Source organism: Struthio camelus, chromosome 1, assembly GCF_040807025.1.
Source record: "Struthio camelus isolate bStrCam1 chromosome 1, bStrCam1.hap1, whole genome shotgun sequence".
Classification (NCBI taxonomy): domain Eukaryota; kingdom Metazoa; phylum Chordata; class Aves; order Struthioniformes; family Struthionidae; genus Struthio; species Struthio camelus.
The window spans coordinates 14,752,453-14,776,310 of NC_090942.1; the positions used below are offsets into that span (position 1 = coordinate 14,752,453).

Sequence of the window (23,858 nt, forward strand, 5' to 3'; positions counted from 1 at the left end):
ATAATATTATTAACTATTCACTTTCTCATCTTTCCTCCAGTAAATTTTAATTAAATGTATTCAACTTCCAAAATTTGTACCCTGGATTCTCTATAAGAGGGGATGCCAATAACATAGTGCATTGAGAGAAAGGCAGGTACAGCTAAGAATGTACATTTTACTGCTGTAATTGTATGAACATTATTCACAGTAAAGGTATTTCCCATTCTAAGCATGAGAAATGTGCTCATTTAAATGTGCACACTTAAACGTGTACATTTAAAGGTGTCCAGGCTATCACAATTGCAACTCAGTTTTTAGATCCAACCTAGAAGGAGCCGAGACAAAAAAAAAAGTCTCAAGTACTGATGAAAGAAAGTGACTGGCAAACTCTTATTTAGTCAAGAGGTTAGACTTATATGTGGAAGAAGAACACAGGCAATTTACGCTGGGTCATCCAAATTGCTGACATACCCAAAGATTCCAGAGACATAAATAAAATTATTACTAATCTAAACATAAAGCCAGCTAGTCAATAAAGGTTTAGTCCAGATATTAGGATTTATCATAGCTGTAACTTTCTTCTGAAGTGGTTAAGTCTGTGGTCTTAACTTCAACGTGGAATTTTATCACTTCAGAAAAAGAAGGCATATTTCAATACAATTTAAATGGCTTTGCAGAAGGATACTGAAACATTTCCTCACCTTCTACAGTTTAAGTTGTGTACTGCTGCTTAATATCGCATCCTCTTTCCTTAAACAATCTTTACTGTATGTTCCTGCAGTGATCAAAGTGAGCTAGCCTAACAGTCTGTTATAAAGTTGATCAGGTTGATGACCGTGTATCATTTTAAGTAATATATTCAACTCTGCTTACACAGTAAAACCAGTCTCCTAAAGATATAATAGGAAAAAAAAAAAAAAAGGATTTACAAAGCACTACAAAATATTTAAGATAAATAACTGCATATCTATCTAGAAGCAGGAAAATGTCATTTTGCAGCTTTTCTATTTAAGATCAGTGTGTAATCTGATATAAGATGCTTGTATTTTCTGAGCGACTTCAACTGCATGAGTGCCCGTATATTAAGAGCATGTCTTGCGTGTCTCTGTGCGAGCCTGTCTCTGGAATTCAGGACTAGTTCCAATACTTCAGAACAGTGCTAGTTTGTCCTAAAATTGCTGCAAAACAAATACAGTAAACAATCCTCCAGAAGATGAAGAATACATAGACAAACGCTTATGCGCCTTATTTCCAAATTCCTGTCTCATTATTTAAAAAAGTATTAGTAATTAACATTTAAATGGAAGACTTTCTCTCACTACCTAAGGCAAATCAAGTTAAAAGAACTATGAAGATGACACTGATTGGCAACCACATGATGACACACTTGACGCATATCACGTCTGCAAATAATTTTTTATTTTCCTCATTCATGCAGTTTTAATATTTTTTCCAGAAGAACTTAGTACTTATTAGTATGATATTTCCAAATTCACATTGCAGGAAGAGTTGCATAACCAGTTTTTTTAGTATTTGGTTGCAAAATAAGAGCTAATTTTAAATAAACTCTTAGATCTCAGTATTTATTGTTCATATGAATATGACCTCAAGCAAGTCTATCATTTGATGCAATAAATACTTTATATGGATAGCATTTTATAGATAGACAGACTTCAAAATAGACAGATAGACTTCAAAAGCTTAGTTGTAAAAGGTAAGTAAGTGTCCAGAATTATGTTAAATGGCAACCTTTCTGTCACTGTTAACTGATAGACGGTCAGGAAAAAAAAAAACAACAACAACAACAAAAGGAAAAGAAAAGCCATGAAAGTTGAATTACTCAGGATAAAATTAAAAAGTAGTGGAAAAAAAAAAGATTATTCTGCTGCTATATCTGTTCAGTGAATCAGAAAAGATTACTTCATTCTTGTAGGCTGTCAGTCTAGCATCTTTCACAAGCACTACAGTCACACAAATTATTAAAAAGCTTTTCCCTACACCACTAGTGTTACATATCCATTAGAGGCCACTCAAGGTTAGAAAATACCAGTTGCAAAAAGTCTTCCTGGACCATACACTAGTAATAAATATGAAATGCTGGAAAAGATCATTTTGTACCAACAATCTTCAGCTTTCTTCTCACGTCTCTGTGGTAATCCCTTAAATCTATCTGTTTACTTTCAGTACCAACTACAGCAATTTTTTTTAGAACTACATTACTCTTCAGTTCATCCTCTGACTTTACCTTTCATATTTCTCGCCAAAATATCTAGAATATAAAATGTCCTCTTGTCTTTTTTATACTGGTCACAGATGGTCTGAGATGTACCAAGCACTCCTCGATTATTAAACCATATCAACTTGCGTCTTCTGCCTTGTAATAGGTGCCCCAGCCACCATCCCTCCTGTTTTTGCAAACTCACTACAATTTAATAGAATTTGAATTCAGAACCTTTTAAAGACACAGATACTCCATCTGTAGATTCTATTTCTCCTATCGGAATGTTTTAATATGTTCACAAAACAATGATGAATGCCCTACACTTCATTTGTATTATATTTCAAGGAGCATATATGAAAGGTGAACAGGTAGAAAAAAGAAATTAGGTATGTGCTAAAAATACGCACACTGAAAGATACCTTCCAGTGTTCAACGTGAATTGTTTTAACAGTGTAGCACCATGTCCTGCTAGAAACAGAAAGAAATTGTATTTAAATTACTACTTAGAAAATATGATATAATAATTTGAAGATTAAACTACAGATAATATGTATTTTTTAAACTTTCTCTACATGGATAACAGCAGGGTAACAGACGAACATCTGAATCAAGTTAAAGGCTGCCCCATCACATGTTAATGAAACATACTTCCAGTCGACAATTGCATTCTGCTCATCTGAAATAGACCTGCCTTCAAGGACTTCAGTTTTCATTTTAGTTGATAAACTGTGCATGAAAATTCACTCTGAATAAGCTAAGTTATATTTTTAAGTTTTACCTCCAAAACATTTTCTGAACTTTAAATGAGTGCCCTTTCAATTTTTTCAATTATTCTGTAAATTCCACTTGCAGAAATTATACCTACCTAGCCTCTTCATATTTCAAAGTAATAAAGGTGTAAGATCCTACCTTTCATGTCATATACAGCCTTCTCACGTGAAATAAGATCACTCTCAGAAAATGCCTTCCAAGAGACACTGAGCTGCTCTATAGTTGCTGTTACTGAAATCTGGTTGAAAGATATATGGTTCACATTACAATTTCAAGGATGTAAAATGACAGACCATCCTCACAGAATTCTGCAAAGTAAGTTTCGACCAGAAAAACCCTGTCATTGAAACAACAGCGTTTCAGCACTTGTTCTCTGGAATAAATCAAAAGCAGCCTTGCAAAAAGGGAAGGAAAGGCTTACAATAACCTGCCAGCCTTGCAATGCAATGCTGGAGCATGCCATTCCCAAGTAACGCTATGCAGCCTAACTGGTCAACTTAACTCAAGGGAGAGACAGAAGGAGCGGTAAGATGTACAAATCAAGTACTTCTGCTGCTCTGCAACAGTTCTGGCAAGGAACATGACATCCGAGGAGGGGTATTTGAAGGCTTTTTTTGTTGTTGTCTGAAACGTAAATACTGGCATCTGAGGTTAGGTGTCTTGACTCCATTTCTAGTTGATGGAGTAAAATGGGTACTTTCAGGACATGGCTCACTGTAACTTAATATAGATGAAAAAGGTTGTCACAAACAGGGTGTTTTTAGATGCTCATGTCTACAGTGGTATGCATGGGGTGATGTTCTCCGCGTGCCTATTTCTCTAACTAGAAAAGGATACCAAATGAGTATACCAATACTCAGATATACTTTTACCATGCAGATATTTAAATATGGTAAGACCAATCTCATCTAAAATAACCACATCATTTTTGTCTTCAGCCCTCCTTCATCTCATGTGAAAAATTAAATCATAAGATAGTAAGGACATAGAGTCTTTGTACAGCACCTAATGCACCCTGGGATATTCAACACCATTTTCAGCCCTTAAAATAATAATTTCACAGTAGACCTGTTGATTACTCTTACTCAAATCACTGGGAATTTTACTAAAACTGGCTTTTCTGAATGAGGCTTTTCCTAGTCTGAGCTAGGCTAGGATTTGTTTTGGCTTCCTATTCTATTACTCTTCTATATTTTCAATATTTGCAGTGCTTACTAAAAACATAAACTTTTCCTAAGTGAGATTTACTTATACCCCCGCTGTCAATCCTCCACACTGCCCTCCCCCAAATATCTACACATTTTCATTTCCATAGATGGAGAACAGATATTATTCCAATTCTTACTAATCCTCATCTATCAAGAGGCATTCCTTTGTCAACGAGCTTCATATTTTGAAATCCTGCCTTTCAAATTAACTGTAATGCAGCTGCTTCTTTTGTCCAAGATGCTGTGGCAAGCCCTGCAATTCCCCATCAACTGAATAGAAAGCAGCAGAGGGTCTTTGCAGGAGGAGGGACGTCAAATAGAAAGTCAGTGGCTAAAACTGACTGCAGTTGGCAGAGCAGACACTACAAGTATTCACTGAAGTGATTCAGTATGTTCCTTAACATCCTGTTTCGTTACCTTGTGCACTAACTCTGCAGGCGTACACAGCCTTAGTACTTTCTGGGGTCTCCCGATACAGATACTATGCTACACATTTATTTCACATATAGTACAACGAAGGTACCTGTATCCAAATGACAGATGGCGTGCAGGTACCTGAAGAGAACGTAACTGAGCTAGGGAGATGTAGTAATACATTAGACAGGAGGACGAGAACCACATCAGAACTACTCTGTGGAGCATATCAGTAAAAAGAACAAAAAATTAAAGCCAACTGGTGATACTGAACCTTTTTCAGGGCATCACTGAAAGCGGCAATTGTATCACTATGTACAGGGAAGAGAGAGACCCATTTCAGAAGGAAAGGCTGCAAAATGAAGATCTCAAGAGGATACCGGTGTACTTACAACAAGCATATTCGTGTTACCTCAACTCCAGAGGTAAATACCACAGAGAAACTAAGCTATCTAGGCTAAAAGACAACAGCAGCACAAAGTAAAACAGGTAAAACTGGTCTACAGTAATTTTAAACCAGAAATTAAAAATTAGTTCTAGTCACCAGGGGAGTGACAAAACTAGGATACTCAATACAACTTCTCGACTACAGAGCCTCGTCCTAGTCTTGAAACTGGATTTTGCTGAACCAGGCTCTAAACAAAATGCACAACAAAGAGATGCTTCATTCCTCCAAATATTTGTAGTCCAAGTTGTAAAAGAAACCAACATACTCATTTTTAAGACAGGGACTGATAACATTCATGAATAGGGGTTAATGATGCCATTTATGATGATCTGAGGGCTCAGTAAGTTCTTTCTAGTCTTATGTTATATTGTTATCACATAAGAATTTGCAAGAGAGAACTAATACACTCTACTGTAGCTCTATATAAATATAAACTATCTCTCCTAATACTGTGTACAAACTTATTTCTGTGAATAGCTGAGGATTCTGGACCAGATTATGTGCATACATTAAATGGTTAAAAGAAAGTGATTTAAAAACTTATCATATACAGGCTGTTTTTAGATATATACGTTATTAAGAGAGGTTGTGCAGCACTTGCTTAATTAATCTTTGCTGTCCTAACAGATGAACCAGATGTACTATTATGTTCTTTGTTCTTCTCTAAAGAGGGGATGAGCCGATTATTTATCTCCAAACAATAGAAGTTCATGCACCACAGTGAAGATTTTTTTTTTTAATCTGGGAGGCAATCACTAACAAGCTTCAGCTGCAACTGCTTGATGTAAATACAGTGTGAACTCGCTCCTGGAGTATTACATGATGACGTTCCTTCCATTAAGTACACGAAACAAATTTCTAAATAAGCGTGTAAAGAGAGGGATGGAAAGGACAGAGTTTGGGAGGAGCAAAACTCTGTTTTGTCTTTCATGTAGCCTCATACTTAGTTCTTTTATATACTGACACATTTTCATAAGTTAAAATTTGCAAATACCATTTACAAATAACATCCTGAGAGAACAGAACTGAAAGAAACTGTTGGTTAATGCAACAAATTCCCTGTGTTATACACTACGTAGTCTCAGAGGTGTCAGAGCACAAAGGAATACATAATGTTATGTTCGCATGGACATAAAAATTGTGAACTTTTAACAGGTCCACAGAGTATATAAAACACTACTACTACTCTAGCAACCTTGTATATCTACTTCAAAATCACCTTTTTTTATTTGTTAGATTTGAAAAAATCAAAATTCATTGTAAAGCTATTAAAAAAAAGTGTATAGCTACCTGCTGGTTTACAGGAATCAGCAAATTCTTAGGGATATGCTACTAAAATAAAAATAAAAAAAATTAAAATTAAATAGTAAGAATGTTTGAAATGAGTCAGTTTTTACAGCTAATAACTTTGACAGAACAAGTTTAGGAATTCACTCTACCTTCCTTGAACTGAATCATCCCTGAAGTTCTCCCTCTCGCTTTCAATACCCTTTCTCTTGCCATAACCGAAAGTTCTTCCACAAAACTCGTTTGCAAAAGTTCACAGTAATTTGTCTTTTCAAATGTATGAGGCTGTTTTTAGGGCACCAGTTAAGTGCCAAGGTGGGTACTATTACCAGCAACTCTTTAGAGAAATAAGTTGTTCCACCTGAAATTACTGGGGAAAAAAAAGAATTTAAATTGAACAGATGAAGAGAAAGCAATAGAACTTGATTAAGAAAATATTTTCGTATTAAGAAACAGCCCAAGAAATTGTAAAACTACATCAAACAAAATCACATTAGGTCAAACAACATAATATAGCTGAACGGAAAATATTTTTTCCTCAAAGAAAACTTTTTTGTACCAATTAAAACTCTAAGGACTCAAGCATACTAATCTGCCTGTTCACAATTTTAATTGCAAAGTACGACTTAAACTGAGAACTAAGAATAGAGTTTTATTTTTATTCACAGCCATGCTGAGACTTCAAAATTATAGTCAGCTATTTGGTTAAAAGTAAGTAATGTTTGCTCCTTTTCTTTCAGATAACAGCAGGCTCTCTCAAGCTGCCATAGTCAGTGCTAAAGTGCTAACCTATGTTACCATGCTGTGCGTTACATTAAGTTCCTATATCAGCTTGTGAATTTGTGGTAGGTAAGTTCAATGAGCAATAACAGAAAATGTGAAGAAGGAAAAAAAAGTTGTTTTTCTTATATTAGTTACCTTTCTCTCATCATCATCTTCTCAGACATACTGAAATCCACAGACTATTGATCAACGAATTGCTACCTTTTTTAATCAATAGACCGATGAAGCAAAATAAAGCACATCTTACACACATACATCTGTAGAAGAACACAGACAGTATGATCATATGCAACAGTACTAATATTAACTTGTAGCTGTACAAATCTGCCAACAGCTAAGAAAGCTGTTCTAGCAATCTAAAAAGTCTCTGCAGCATGGGCAGCCATGAAGTCACTGGATCAAAAGGCTGCATTACAACCCAGTATGGACAAGGCACCTGCAGGTGATGTCCCAATTGTATGTGACTTCTTATGCACGATGTGTATATATGATATTATTTATATGAGACCAGCGATATTCTGCGCTGGCAAAACGTGTCTTTGTATCTTCAAATGCACTGAAAGAGGCGGGACAGTTTATCTGGATCACTAATGAAAATCAGGTAACCCAGAATCTGCGGTTTATACCCAATCATTCCTACCATAGAGAGGTTATGAAGCAAAGGTCTTCTGACTGACTAGACAGAAGGGTCCTTCATAAAACTAACAGCTTCCATGAAGCCCAAGAAAAAGCTTTTCAGACCTTTTCCATGTGGTTGGGTTTTTTTTGTTTTTTATAAGAGTAAATGCTCTTCCCTTCATGAAATTACAGTAGGACTATTCTGGGGAAGGTAATTCCCATGGCCGGACTGCATTAAGCAGTGTATTTTTATTTAAGTTCCTCTGAAAGACGAGGACAGTGAAATGCAAGCAATCATCTGTATATCAAGTTAATGGGGCAGAGACAGAGGCTGATGACACGGTCTCTTGTAAATTTAAGTCTAGAACTTGAGAAGTTATAAAAATAGAGAAATATCGAGACAGCATGTTTGTTTATATCCTAGAAACAAAATAAAAAAACCTACCCATATCATTAATCAACTCCAAAAGCCACTTTAACTTTTACAATCATCTCACTTCTGAATGTTCACTACTTAATTTTCAATGATAATTCCATTTGTTAATAACAAATAAAATAATTCTGCAAATGCATTCACCTACTTGTATTTATATAACTGTTAGAATTACTACCTTATTTTGAGGTACTGCTGCTCACTACTACCTAAAGGGAATATAAAGCACTGTGAAGTAATCTCCAAATTCAGGCACATGATATACTGTAATTGTGTCTTGAATCACCTTCCAGTATCATCTTTGAGATTTAAAACCTTCTTTAAAAGATATTAAAATAAAAAAGAAATGTCACTACAGCTTAAATTAATTTATATCACAAAGTTCTGAATGCTAAGCTTAGCTGAGAATAGGACAGAAATCTGTTCTGCCAAGAAAGAAATCCCACACATGTACTTAAGTAGATCATTTATTACAAATTTTCCAATTTAAAATTTTAAAATTTTTCATTTCTTAAAAATTTTAGCACTGACGCTAGCTGGTTGTAAAGAAAAAGGACAAGTACAATGTTTCTGGACTTTCATGGTAAAAAGCAAGCAAAAAAAGTAGTTTAGGAGAAGAAGAAGTGGAATCAACAACTTTAATTTTTCAGTATTTTGCTTCTTTTTAGAAAGATTTATGACAAAAATAATCTACTTATAGACACATGACCATTACAAAAGCATGTCCTATATTTTTAACACTCTTCAAAATAAAAACAGGTCTCACCCCTCTATGTTCTGCTCCGTTATAAGGTTTCTTCAGGAATATCTTAGCACAACATACATTTTTAAACAGACTTTTTTTCCCCTCTGGAAACATACCTACCTGCTCTAACTTTTCAACAGAAACTTTTTTCTATTAGTGGTAAACACTCTAGTCAGGCCAGATGTAAAATGTTCATTAAGCAGTCCCCACAACAGTAAGGAGAGCTTGAACACACTACAGGAACAGTTGATCGAGCAAAAAATAGTTCTCATTCTGCCAAGACTTATTGAGTACAGAACGGAAAATTCAGTATTTTCAAACATTAACACAATCTGAGCTTGTAGAAGCAATCGCAGTCTTTTCACTAGTTGACACTACTCCTGTTTATCAGAACTGGTACGTTACGGGGATCTAATATAAGGCATTAATAGAGTTAGCATTACAGTTGCGATAGTCAATATCCCAGAAAGCATATGCCATAATAAAAACAATCTATTTATCAAAGAAGCGGATAACAAAACCAGATTTCTTTCCAATCTTGCAACAACTTCACCATGGTTTACAATTACGAAAAAAGATAGACTATATATCAAATACAAGAATATCAAATTCTCCTCTGAGAAAAGCAAGAGATAAAGTATTCCTCTAGGATATAACAGAGGAAGGAATATTGCAGGTAAACTGCCACATACAGTTCTAGCCTATGTAAATAATATTAGTTATTCCTTCACCTATTCCTTGTGAGGCAGATAAGAAAGTAAGGCAAAAAGAAAACAAACCTGTCACATTTCTATGCGTCAGAAAAGGGCTTTTTCTTTCTTTTTGTTTTTAAATGAAATTATGATCCTCTAGCTCCCTCCAGCTGGGAGCATGCTACATGCATCAGTGGTTTTATGCACTTTTAACAGAGCTATATCCTATTAGTGGTTAACATATTACTCTAAATTTTGTGACTATACACTTACTCTAACTTCAGATGAAAAGCCCTAGCTCTGTGGTCAATACCATTTGGAAGGGTGTTGGTTGTTTTGCCCTATTGGAAATTTTTTTTTTTTTTTAACCTTTATTCCAAATTCTTACACACTGATAACTAAATTTAGGCATTTGTGGTACTTCTACAGAAATTCTGATGCTTTTTTTCTTAGGTCCAGCATGCAGCAGAACAAAAATGTGAACTAAATGAAACATATGTTATGATATGTCTTGTGTGTCACACTACACCCACAGAAATAGATGAGAAATCTCATTTTCCAAATGCACTATAATCAAAAATGAGTTTTAAGCACATAACCATCTGAAAGTTATTCTATGAATATAACCAAATTGGTTAAGAGCAAAAACACACTTGATTCTGGATGTAAACACTGACAAATTTTTTTTTAATGACCTAACAGACTAACTTAATGCATTATAGTGAAAATGCAAATAGAACTGAATATTATGCATTATTTATCCAGTAATTTTCAGCTATTAGTATACTCTGAGATAAGTTATTGCAGCTCTCTGCAGAGGTGTCTTTCTAAACATTCTAGCATGCATTAACAGGAATAAAGTATGCAAGACAAAGAGATTAACTCCATTTTATCTGATAAAAGCAACACCAGAGCTCGAGTGTAACTAGATCCGGGCAATCCTCCCTATGAAAAACATAGCTCTCAAGAAAGTGGAAGCACAATAAAAGGTCTAAAAACCACAACTCATGAGGAATGGTTAGAAGAACAGAATTAATATCCAAAAGCAATCGAAAAAGGAGGAAATTCTGTTGGCTAATTTTGGCTTGTAAATCATAATCTCAGAAGAGTAACAAAAATATCTTCCTACTGTGATATTAAACTAACAGCCCTTATCCACTTCAAAGTAAAATGAGCTCATTTAAACTAAACCACTGCTGATAGTTCTTGCACTGAGTTGCTTGCATAAATTCACTCGTATGTCCCATTTAAGGCATAGTTTTATAAAGAGAATAAAGTCACGTTTCTCTTTAAATGCAAGAAATCGAAAATAAAATATTACCGTGCTACAAGTTGAATAGACTCTCAGAACCTTTGCAGTACACACTGCAGTGGTAATTTATTGTTTCTTTGTATCCCTCCATTCTGTACTAATTGCACTTGGACACAACGTACTTTTGATATTGCGTGCAGTGGGTCCCTGTTGATGCAAAAATCACATTCCTTGTTGTTCCCTAAGTTTGCTAAAGCCAGCTGCGAGGAAGCATCAACTGCAGCACCTATGAAAGGAAACCCTATGACTTGTTTTATTTTTATTTTTTTTTAATCTTTTAAAATATATTGGCCAGATGCTCAACCTAACCATACAACCAACTAGAAAAACACGAGCAAGCTCTGTGCAAGCTCTGTCCCAGGCAACACAGTGTAAATGGCAAGTGGTGGTGTTACCATCTACAACCTGTTAAATTATTACACAAAAGTGCATCTGGGAAAAAAACATTTAGAGATTTTGTCCTATAAAGTGGTTACAGAAGTCAAAAAATGCTTCAACTTCCATTATCTCTTGGTTAAAATAAACAAATACAAGAAACAAGCATATTCAAACACATTCAGTGACAGGGAACAGTAACCTACAAGTGTGTTAAAAATAGTACCTGATCAACCAGAACGAACAAGAAAAACAATGAATTTTCTGGAAGAGAAGGAGCACTGAAAACTTCTAAAGTGAATGTAGACCTATATTCACATATGTATTGATATCAATGTTCCACAAAAGGAAAAAAAATCTCACTTTAATTTCCTCTCAATCACTCCCCCCCTAGAGGTGGCAAAATTTTATTTAAAAGCATAATATAAAATGCAGAAGTTGCATTCTTTCAACTTTCAAAGTGGTAATTGAAACAATTTTCATTTGGAGAAGCTCAATTTGCATACTTTTTTTAGTGCTACTCCCCCGTACTAATTAGTGAGGAAAAACAAAATGAATGAGACAAATTCATTCCTTATATAACCCAGTTCATTCACATGAATTTACAGCAGGGAAAACTTAGCTTTGAATCAACTGCAAAGATCAGACTTCTGAAAGACAGACATGCACTTTTTATTCGAATAAAGTATAAGACCATTTTTATGGCTAACTGCCATCAGAAGGTAAAAATTAGATCAATATTCAAATTGCATGTTGAAATTCCATGTTGAAATTCTATATTGCAAAAATGAAGTATTTTAAATAAATCCTAGCATTAACAGAAAATTAAAATTTTGCTACTTATTAATGGAAAGTTTTATCTTGAAGAGCTAATAAGCAGAAATTGTGTGGACAGAAACTATGCACTGAAATAATAAGCAGCAAGAAATATCAAGAAATTAACAATAAACCAGATCTTAAGGCAGCTTCTAATAGTTCTTGAACCTTTACTGAAATTTTTTATCAACTCTAAAGCTGAAGTGGGCTATTTTCTGAACGTACATGGGGAGAACGAACATAGTATTTGGCTCATGTATAGCTCTTGAGTCTATAAATGAAAGAGCACATAAAATGATTGCTGAATCAGTTGAATCAGTGGAAATGATCAGCTGAATCAGTCAAGAAGTCAAATATCCAATTTAATACATTTATAAACTGTGCACCGTATAGTTTCAAAAATAACTTCCATGATGCCCACATAAATAAGAAAATAAAATCTTGTGGTATCTAACAGGAAAATCGAAAGATATTGTAATATTGCTTCTAAGTATTTACTTCATTTGAAAAAATATATTTACAGAATAACCAACATAGCAATCAGTGGAATATAAAATGTCTTATACTATTCAAGAAAACAAAAAGTATAAATAATCCAAGGTTAAATGCTATTTCTGAAATCCATTTTAAGCTCCATTACATTTCTTATTATTTTATATGAGATAGTTCAAGGATTTTTAATTAACATTTAATGCAAAAATATCTTCAGAACTGGAGAAAAAAATCAAAGCAATAAGTCATCATTTATAATATTTTATTTTGGTATCAACAGATATAATCTCAACTTCTTTGCTGTAACCTGGTTAAGGTTTAATACAGCCTTTGTACTGTATCCTTACAGATTAATCTGGATACAGTCAGAAAAAAACAATTACTGGTATTATTTGATAATACTGCCATCTAGTGTACACTCTAAATTTGCAGAAATACAAATACAGATTTTCATTCTGCAGTTTAATCTACAGGGACAGAAGGGGGAATTACACACCATGTAATTGTATACGAAACCCTATGCTGCCTAACCGTGTATTGGAATAATGACATTTGTTCTCTTGTCTGGACTTAAAAATCAGCACGTTAAGTAGGCAGACATAATAATTTTGAAAATATGGAGTAAAACTATGCCATATAATATTATTATGGTTAAGGCTTTAAATGCACCAAAAAGTTTTTGTAGATTGTAGGCTGAAATCAAAGAGAATTTGAAGCTAATATCCTATTCATAAATGTTACTATTTAGTGACCTGCACTCTTGTCACCATCATTCACTTTCACTTGAGTTGTGCAAACCATTCATCCAAACTTCAATTTACTCCTTGAAACTTGCAAAATTTCAGGCAAAGCTCTAAATTTCAGAGTTGCAGATTAACAGGCAATCAATTAAATCTTTGAATTGAAATTGTTATGTTTAAAGATCACAGTGACAGCCGGCTTCGAACGCTTAAAACAAAGGCTTAATATAGGAAATATCTATGTGGTGGATCATTAGAACTGGAGTAAATGAAACCAATTTCAACATTACTTGTATCATACCGTATCTTCTTCTGAGTTTCTGTAACTGTCTTACAAGACTCCTTTTTCATTTCTTACGGGACTGAACCTAGTTCTGCTCCTGTTGCTACAAGTTCTACTTACGGAACAAGTAAATCTCTTTCTGCCTTAGAATCCTCTCTGAACCTCAGCTTCAACACTTCATGTCTTAAGTCAGAAAGCCACCGACTAACACAAAGCACATAAAAACAGTGCAGGGATGTAACTAACACCTTGACTGACAGCCTTGATTGACAGACTTCACAGCACTGTTGTAGTAAAACCAGGAATTACAGGATCAATACAACATTCATACAAAAGCAATTATGTCAGGCTACTTCTGATGCTAGCTAGAAAAAAAAGCGAAGATACAGCTAGTCAAATTTGTGCTTTTTTGTTTCTGTTTTTTTTTAATGGACATTAAGGTCCCAGCACTCTTTGGACTCTAAAGCTGGCATAAGTAAATAGAAGGCAGCAGCCATCACGCAAAGCCTGGAGAGAACTGGCTGTTTCAACAACCTTTGGGGTCGTTTCATATAGCCTTTGCTCACAGGAAACTTTTATGTAGCTTTCACATACTCGCACAGTTAAGGTTCCTCCTGAAAGCACAGTGAATTCCTGGCGTGCCTTGAAAAGACAGGAGAAAGGCAAAAAACGCAAATACAGGAGACATCAACATGGCCGAGTTTGATCTTTTTTTAGCCAGTTTTTGCACACCACTGAAAGCTAACCCATGGACCTCTCAAGCTGAAAACCACTGATCTAATTACAGAAAAATAAATTCTTGTATTAACAGATTTATTTTTAAGGTTGACGTTGAATAATTTTTCATGCCTCAGATCATGCAGTAACCTTTAACTGAAGGAGCTTGAGAGAAAACGCTAACTGAAGGTAGGTTATCCTACAGCTGTCTACTGCATCTGTAAAGCCCCACCACTATTAACAACAAAGATATTCACATATCACCGATTAAATACAACGCCAAAATTCTTTAGGTCCTGTATTTTTCAATTGTAAGGTGTGTATATTTGTGGTGGATTGTTCTGCAAATGCGAAGATGAATTCTGCAAACCTAAACGTTTGTGAAAGCTCTGGTGAATGATTAAAGCATTAGCAATACTTTTGAGATATCTTGAAAATGCTTTCCTAGAACTTCACGTGAACAGAGATGGCAGATTTAAATAAATCTTGCTTGAACTTCAGACCTAACAAGGAGAGGTAGAAGATATTTCCGTAAGCAGAAGCTTAGCGCAGCTGGAGAGCAAGAAAAGAAATGGAGATCCCTGAAGGCAGACGTGAAAGATCTAAGAATAAAGCTGACAACAGGAAACTATCTTTACTTATACAGAATAGGTATTTACATTTGATAAATCCAGAGCTCTAGAGAAAACTTTGGATTTACTTAATTTCACTCAACACTATAGTTATGCTGCCACCTAGTGAAATGTGATATTCAGACTCCTCCGCAGGACACTTATAGCAGGTCCAAATGAAAAATATTACCCCTAATAATTACAGCAAATGCCTTTCACCTGCAAATAACTTACCCCTCCCTCTGCTTTTTCTTGACCATTAGATTGTTATACCATGCATTACAAGGTGCCTAGTTTTGTCCACTGGACTGTGAACACTTACAAATTTTAAAGGCAAGTAGGCCAATAGACATCAATCAGAAACCAAGGAACTAATCAACATGGATCGCATTCCAGGCCTAGGGAAAATATTAGCTATTAGAAAGTTTCAAACCATTACACAGATACAATCCTGAATTCATAGCTAGTAATACAGAGGAATATTATCCTGAGCCTTAGACTTAAATTACTGGTTATTAAATTACATGGTTATTTTCTCATTACATTTCGTTAGGGTGATGACTTACCAAAAATAATGTAAAACCTTTTCAGGAATTCTGGTTAGAAAAAGAAAACAAAGAACGTAAGTATACACTTACCTGGGAAAATATATTTGCAGTTGGAGCAACTCTGTTGTCCACAATACTATATAATATTGCTAACAATCTGTCCAGGGGGAATGGCTTTGGCCCAAGGAGATGATTGCTGGTCTGCAATAGAAATAGAAGTTCCAATTCAACAGATTTTTCTAGAGTACCACAAGATGCTATCCTCCTATCTTTTCAGTCTCCGGGGAGGCATTATAATTCACAGTATTCTTTCTTAAAGCCTACTTATATATCATAGAAAACACTGACTAGGTGCTCGTTGATCAATAAAAAGATACAGACATACAGTTCTATCTAAAATGGCAAGAGTCCAAACTGCACAATGCATAATAAATAGAAACATTTTGAGCTATGACAGAGAACCTGGAAGCAAATTTCCTAACTGCCATTGGATTTATAGATGTATTTGCCCTATGAATTAGCTTGCCCAGTCTAAGGATTATAGAGGAAAGACTATATTTTATGGCATTCTCAAGGTTTCTTCACAGTTTATCAGCAGTAAGATAGGTCAGACTTCTTAAAAGCACCCAGAATACCTAGTGAAGATATGAAGGTTTAGATGTATTCTATCATCTACAGTCTGTCTATAATCTATGAGCATCTACAAAAAGGCGCTTATAACAGAACAGTACTTTTTACAAATCTATAAAAGCATCAAACATTTTTAAAGTACTTTTTTGTATGTTTGGCTTACCGAACACAAACGTGTTACTAGCACGTACATTTTGAAGAGGTATATTAAGAGAAGATTCTACTAGAAGAGAGAGACTAATACTAGCAGTCTCTTCCTCTCACCCAGTACTAGTCTCCCTAGGTTCTAATGGTACTTACACAAAGTTCTTATAAATTCTATTCCAGAAAAAAGAAACCCACACATAATAAAAACAAACTGGCCCATATTAAATTAATTTTAAATTATTTCATAATAGCATGTGAGTGGTGCTTTGCTATTAATTTTAACAATTTTTTTTTGTCAAAAAGGAGTTGAGAAATATTGGTTAAATGACTTCCTACAAGAAGCATCAGAGGCAGATTCAGAACAAGAGTTCCTGGTCTCAAATACCATATTAAACTATTCCAGTATACAGTCTTACAGTCTAGAACATGACAAGAATAACTCGCCAGATTAGGTCTTTTTCAGTGCAGCAGAGCTTCCCTGACTTTCCACTACCAAATCTGTATCTCCTTTCCACGGATTTGAATAAATTCAGTCTCATAGCTTCTACCTTATCACCTTCAAAAAAAAAAAAAAAAAGCTCACAATACAATGCTCACAGGAGAGCACTGTAATTGCTCACCCTCTGTTGCATCTAAAAGCTTTCAGATTCTCCTGGGGGGTAAGATTAGCTGTGGAGTCAGGAAATACACTGGTTCCTCTGAGTACTATGCTGAAATCATCGGCAAAAGTTCTACTCAAAAACTATTGCCAGCTATTTAGAATTTTTTAAAATAAGGAACCTATCCAAGAATCTGTTATGCTCCCTAGATATCTAAAACTAATGGATTATGAATCAGTGTCAGTACAACACTGGCGTTGATGGCAAGGATGCGCAGGGACGTTTGGAAGAGAACCCTCATGCCTGTCAATATGGTAAGAGGCCAAGACCTAACACTGCAGTAACTTGACTTGCCAAAACCAAAACTAAGCAAGAAATTCTCTAACCTTTGTTGAAAATTTAAGGAACACAGACATGGACGTACTGCTGCCAGAGGCAGAGCTGAGCATAAATATTTCCTGATTTTAAAGTCCGCTTTAAAAAGAATTAGAGACTGAGTAAATGCATATGGAACCAACCACAATTTCTTACAGAAATGTTTTACTAAATTCTGAACACTTAGAATAATTTGTTTAGGATTCATAAATTTACATTGAGGAAAAAAGGAAAAAGAAAACAGCATTAAAAAGCTTTAAAAGTTACTTTTCCTATTTACCATTTCTATTCCCCATGGGATACCTCTGTTATTCTATTCCAACAGACCAGGCAGCTGTTTATGGAAAACAGCATAAAGAAATTCTTCTCGAGTTTCACTCTATTCTTATTAGACTACAGAAGATTCATAAGATTTTACATAAATTGCCTAAGTAAGCCTCCACTGCTGCTGGAGTCTCAGAGAAGAAACAAGCTTTTGAAACCACAGGTGCAGACTATGAACAAATCTCTGACAAAGAATAACAACAAAGCCACACAAATATATATTAAAAAAAACCCAACTTCTCACACATCAACTTTTGAACAGTTCCTGCAATAACACACAAAACAGTTCTCAGAAGTTTTATTTTTTCCCCCACGCCCAAATACCACTGGACGTGCACGAGCATGAAAGCTCACAGCTACCAAATTTGTACATATAATCATTGTCTAAATAAGCCACTCTCACACCTATTATAATCACAATGAGAACATTAAGGCCTCACAATAAAATAGAGGCTAAAACCAAAAAAAAGTTATGTAAACATATATCTTTCCCATCCTTCATAAGTTCCTGGATTTTAGTAAGATAAATTTTTAATGTTTCACAGTGACAGCATTCTTTGAAGCACCCTGCCAGGGCCCGGAGGGCACCGACAGCCCTGGCCAGCCTCCTCGGGAGCCCCATGTCCCCAAGCAGGCCGCCATGCAAGCCTAGGCCCCGCATGACTGTCCAGCTCTACCCCGTGGCACTATCTGGAGTTCCTCAATGGACCCTGTGCCTGGCCTGCCGGCAGGGCCTGCTGCGGCCAGCACTCCGCTCTGCTCGGCTGCACCCTGTCGCTGCAGGCCTGCCCAGCCCCTGCCGCAGCTGCCTTCGGCTCCCAGCTCGCCTCCCCACAGGGAGCTGCTCTGCACTTGCTGCGCCCTGGCATGCAGCGACATTAAATGTTGCATTCATTGCCTGCCAAGGTTCAAATTCTCCATCCATTCCTCTTTCCTCATAAGCTTCTAAACTGACTTATATTTTCCACTTTGCTATACGGACATCAAGGGTAGGATTCACCTTGCTGATTAAGACACGTGAGTTTGCCTCCTATTATACTCAATAACCCATCAATGCAGCCAAAGAAACCCTATAGTAGATGGCCAGCATCTACATGTTTGGTCAGCAAACCACCCTCCAGGCTACCCTGGCTACATCTCCTCCGAGTAGCACAGGAGCTTCGCTATCTCATGTCCTTGTAGACATCTACATTCAACTGTCTTATCTGCAAACTGAGAAGGATCACAAAGACGAGGAAAGGAACTGAAGCATCTGTCACACGCAGAGACTCTGGGAGAGCTGGGGTTGTTCAGCCTGGAGAAAAGAGTGCTCAGGGGGATCTTACCAATGTATATAAACAACTCCTGGGTGGAGTAAAGACGACAGAGCCAGACTCTTCTCAGCAGTATCCAGTGATAGGAGAAGAGGCAACAGGCACAAATTGAAATACAGGCAACTACATTCAAACATCACAGCTGTGTAGATGCTCTATCTGTGCTCTATTTCACATCTCCGCAATTTTGCCCTGCCTTGTCACGGTAGGCTGGCTGGGTGATCACTGAGCTCTGTCTGCCCCTGATCGCTGCCTCTGGCCCTGACCCTGCTGCACCGCATCCTGGCTCCTTGGGGATGAGGAGGGTACTGATGTTTGCCTTGTTACTGCGCTGCTCCCAGCTCACCTTCCCTCACACCGCAGCCAGCCCTCGCTGGGCACTGAGACAAAGGGGATAATCCCTCCATCTCTTGGCTGTGCTCCTGTACACAGAGCTACACGCCAGCTTCAGACCAAAAACTGCATTATCAGGACACTGCATATTTACTGAATTTTGCATTTACAGAGCTTTCCTGTTGCTTATCCTTCTTTGCATCATATACACTTTTCTCTACATCTCAACTGACACTGGTGGACGTTCTGGGCATTACAGACTATCACATGTAGTAACATTAATTTTAACAGAAGCATAAGCTCCTGAACTGCAATGTTAAATATTTAAAAAATAACAAATTTTACAAAAAGGAGAAAGATAGTTCATAGAGCAGAACCGGTAATATTAGACTTTGCTCTCCACAGGCAGCACTGTTAGGACTACTGAGGTTTATTTCTGACTGAGACTGTCGAAGTTCTGACGTGAGAAACGCTTGTTTCCTTTTAAGTTTGCGTTTCATTCTCTCTACTTTGATATTCAGCTTCCTTTTTTGTAGTGTACATTGATTTATTCTTACTAGCTGCACAGGCAAGATTAAAGAAGAATTTGAAAAAGAAAGTTTGTTTCAAAATGATGTGGGGAACGGACAGCTCTCAAACACACTGCCCAGCACTCCTGTGGTGCCAGTTATCAGTAAAACATGACTACTCATTTCTTCAGCATAACAAAAAGCCATTTCCAATACATGTTTTAGCTTTTAAAATCCAGGAGGTGTCCCCAAAGCTATCTCTTGGTTAACAAAGAAAGTAGTGCAAAAAATATTGAAAATAACTGGTCAAAACATTACTGAAACCCTCTTTACAGATGAACCTAATCCACCACTTCAGCACAATACCCCCAGTCAGAACGCATGTGTGGTGTAAGCTTCTCGTTCTAAACATGCCAGGTCTGTGAAGCATGTTCGTTGCTATCCAATTAAAAAAGGTCAATAAACATACAATAGTTGAAACGCGTTCACTCCAAGCAGCTAGCAAGCACAGTTAGCATGCAGTAACCCCCGAAGTTACCTTTAGGATACAGTTACTTCACGAGTTTCTTGTCCTTACTACTATCAGCTCTCTGCTTTGGCAGAATATTGTTTTAAATTTTCAAATTACTTGCTGGAAATGGCTTCTTGGGGAAAAGCCAGAAGAGTTAAATAACACCGAAATGCTTCGCCTAGAAGTTACATTTTATTAGACTTCTTAAGCAGAAATGAATTCCCATTAGAATGGAAACAGTTTAGAAATACCTCCAAACAGGCAATGGTAGAGAATGAGGCCCATAAGAATCTTCCGCAAGGAGCTAAGGCAGAGTAACACTAAGGCAAAGTAACACTCAAAAATAGTTTTTATACAATTCAAGGGGCCCCTCATGTCACTTCAACATAAAAAAAGTTATCTTCCACATTTACGATTTTTCACTAGTTGCCACTACTTGTGATTGTGCCCTTTATCTACAGTGTCAGAGTCCTGGTGATTAAGAAATCACCAAATTTCTTAAAAAAGAACAAGAATCAAAAGAATCACAAATTTAAAGAGTAAAAGCTTAACCCAAACTTAATCACTTGCATGAAAGGGAGCAAGTTCTTAATCTGAATTGCTTGAATTTTCAACCTTTTTATCATAGCGTTAAAGATGGAACTATACTTCTCAGTTTTTTGAGCAGAAAGCATTGAACTTCCCTGGTGTTAAACAAATGCAGCATTTTAAGTTACGTAAGCTAGAAACACTCATACAAATGAATCCTACATTAGAACTGAGGCAGATATACTAGACAGTCTTTTCAAAAAACAAATACACACACACACACACACACACACACACCACCACCACCACCACCACCACATCAACAAACGTGATGTACTGGGGGACCGACACCTGAGAAAGCATACTCCTGCAAAAGGAGTTTACCAGGGGAGACCTCTCAAATGACTACACTGGCAAAACATTGCTCCAGATCAACCACACAAAGAATTCTGCTGTTACCAGCAATAAGACAATTAATGGAACAATAAGGGCATTTTCTTTCTCTTGAGGAACTCAGAAGATTGATTTTTTTCTGATAAGAAAGTATTAGACTCTGTACTGAACAAAGAGTTAAGAATCAAGAAACAGATTTTTAGTCTGGCTCTGCCTAAACTTTCAAGGTAGGATTTATTTCATCTAATGTTAGCTTCCTGCCAAGCAAGTATGTAGAGCCAAACGAGTTTTCTAAGCTCCCATTACAGTCAGTAGAAATCTAATCAATATAGTTGATGGTGCAGCTCTTCTGACTAAATGGAGAATCTACTTAGGATGAGATGAATCACATCCTAAGCTCCAAAGCCTGCAACCATTTGCTCTGCACTGTCTATAAAAGTCCACTAGCTTTTATAGGCACTCACTCTGAGCTGGGTGAATCCAGTCTGTAAATTTGACTTTAGACAAATTTCTCTGAGTCAAGGTACACTGATATAAACTGTCACACCAACTGAAGAAAATGAATCTTCTGCTTGCAATGTCACATACGTGGTCTTTTATGCCTGTATTTCAATTTCCTTCACTGTAAAACTGTAGTACCACAGTCTACACAAGCGTACCTCTAGGTGTGTATATTTTGTTTGAAAATAAATCAACATGTTATAAACGTTAAAACTTGTTTTTTGTTTACATTAAATTTATAAATACACATAACACATGTACTTGCTCTTCCTAGTGTTTGAGGCCTCTGTCAGAATAAACTGGTGCAGCTCCACTGAAATCAATGGTGTTTAGCTATTCATATCCATGAAAAGTTTAGTCTGAAGTCTGATGGAACAGCAACATTTTTGGTCACTTTATTCTTTCTACATAAACAACAGATCGGAGTGCAAAGTTTCTAATCCTCAGCACCTAAATTTAAGCTCTTATATTTCACTGCATCACTAGGAACAAAAGTGACTTGACTGTCAAAACTGTTAATCACCTGTTACTCTAACATCCCTGAGAGAAATTCTAAGACCAGGCTCATCCATTTATGAGGCTGTTTAATAATAGCTTTAGTGCAAATTTAGTCACACACAAAAATATGGCTTTAGGAGACAAATTAACGCTATAGTTAAATTCCAATCAAGTAAAAACGTGTTTATCATACATAAATTATTATGAAATACAACAAATGCACTGGTAATTGTTACTTCACTTCTACAGTCAAGAATATATGAGGCAAAGCAAAACACTAAACCAGCATAACCACAGAAGAAAAATCTTTGTTCTTGATCTTAGAACAGAAAGGCAAAATATATACCTTTTCATGTTTCTTCATAAAGTTGGTCTTCTTAATTTTCCCATGATGCTATAAAAAAGACAGACAAAAGCAAATACGATATGCAAATTATTTTGTTTGTTCTATAGCCATGACAGAATCAAAGACTAAGATTCGTGCATTACACGTAGCACACTATTTTGGTTCTGCTTCTTTCTTAGCAGTAACCCTTCTTCCCAGAAACCCTAAAATCACATTTGCCTTACTTCTTACTTCATTGTGTCCAAGCGGTACAAAACCAAAAAGTCGTATTTTTTTTGTGAAAACACATAAATTTGTTTTCTGATCTAATCAGAGACTGACCAGAGGAGATGATAATTTTTTTTTTTAATATGAGCTTTCCACATGCCTCCACCTTCCTCCCACCCTCCATCAGTCTCATGAAAAGACAGATGCTTTGTTTCTTCCCCTTTCCAAAAATGCTTAAGTGATAGCCACTTGACTTTTAAAACGCATCCATTTGAATGAATATTTATCTTTTCTATGCTTCATTTTAAGAATTCAGACGGTATTTAAGTTGACAGAACAACAGCCAGGAGGTAAATCAAACCAATACAAAGATATTTAAAGGTGTAGGAGTTGAAGGACAAACAGCAAGTATGGGGAAAAAAAGGAACATCTTTCATAAAGGAGCAGTGCTTAATCTCACAGAATGTAGTAAACTACCTGTCATAAATGAGAAGGAGGAACAAAAATAAAAAGAGAGAGATGAAAGATGACATTGGAAAAAAACCAGAATGACACCACAAAAGACAAACGTAGGAAATATTTTATTTAAATAAGTAAATCATGTAAAATTAGTGGAGAGGCCTAGATATAATATTCCTTAAATGTACTTGAGTGCTATTTCTCAAAATATCACCTGAGAACCTTACCTAAGGAAAGACTACCTTATTAGCATGCCCAGTGAATCAAGGATAAATATCTTCAGTGAAGGAATTCAGTTTTCATTCTAACGTTTAAAATCTTGCACTTGGGTATTCGTGGACTTCAATGTTCAGCCATGCCAAGAAGATCACAGTAACTGGCTTTTTTTGACTGACTTCTAAAGAGTGTAATATTGTAGAGATTTAAGTTTCCTTTAAGTAATCTGCCAAACTGAAAAACTGATAGTTCATTCAGTTAATACATGACACATGCAGATAGAGAAATAATCTCTTCCTCATGCCTTGGAAAAGAGCACTGCTGGCGTTACAGAGACCAGCTGGAGGGGAAAAGTGATCAACCATGAGGTTATGTGGCATGATAGTGAGATGGATCACAACAAACTGTTCATGCATTATAAAGGTTATACTGGGATCTCCATAGGGTGTATTTTCAGTTATACCAAAGGTGTT

At 36.2% G+C, this 23,858-nt stretch overlaps 1 protein-coding gene across 9 annotated transcripts in view; it reads right to left on the reverse strand.

Annotated features, from left to right (window-relative positions):
* ORC5 (origin recognition complex subunit 5) overlaps positions 1-23,858 on the reverse strand; it is a 74,489-nt gene that overhangs the window by 22,131 nt on the left and 28,500 nt on the right. For all 9 annotated transcript variants that reach the window (XM_068929617.1, XM_068929628.1, XM_068929608.1 and 6 more), the window contains 2 exons: positions 22,504-22,551; positions 15,587-15,697 (listed from right to left, as the gene is read on the reverse strand). In XM_068929617.1, coding sequence (XP_068785718.1) covers positions 15,587-15,697; positions 22,504-22,551 — 159 coding nt within the window. The remainder of the gene's footprint in view (positions 1-15,586; positions 15,698-22,503; positions 22,552-23,858) is intronic.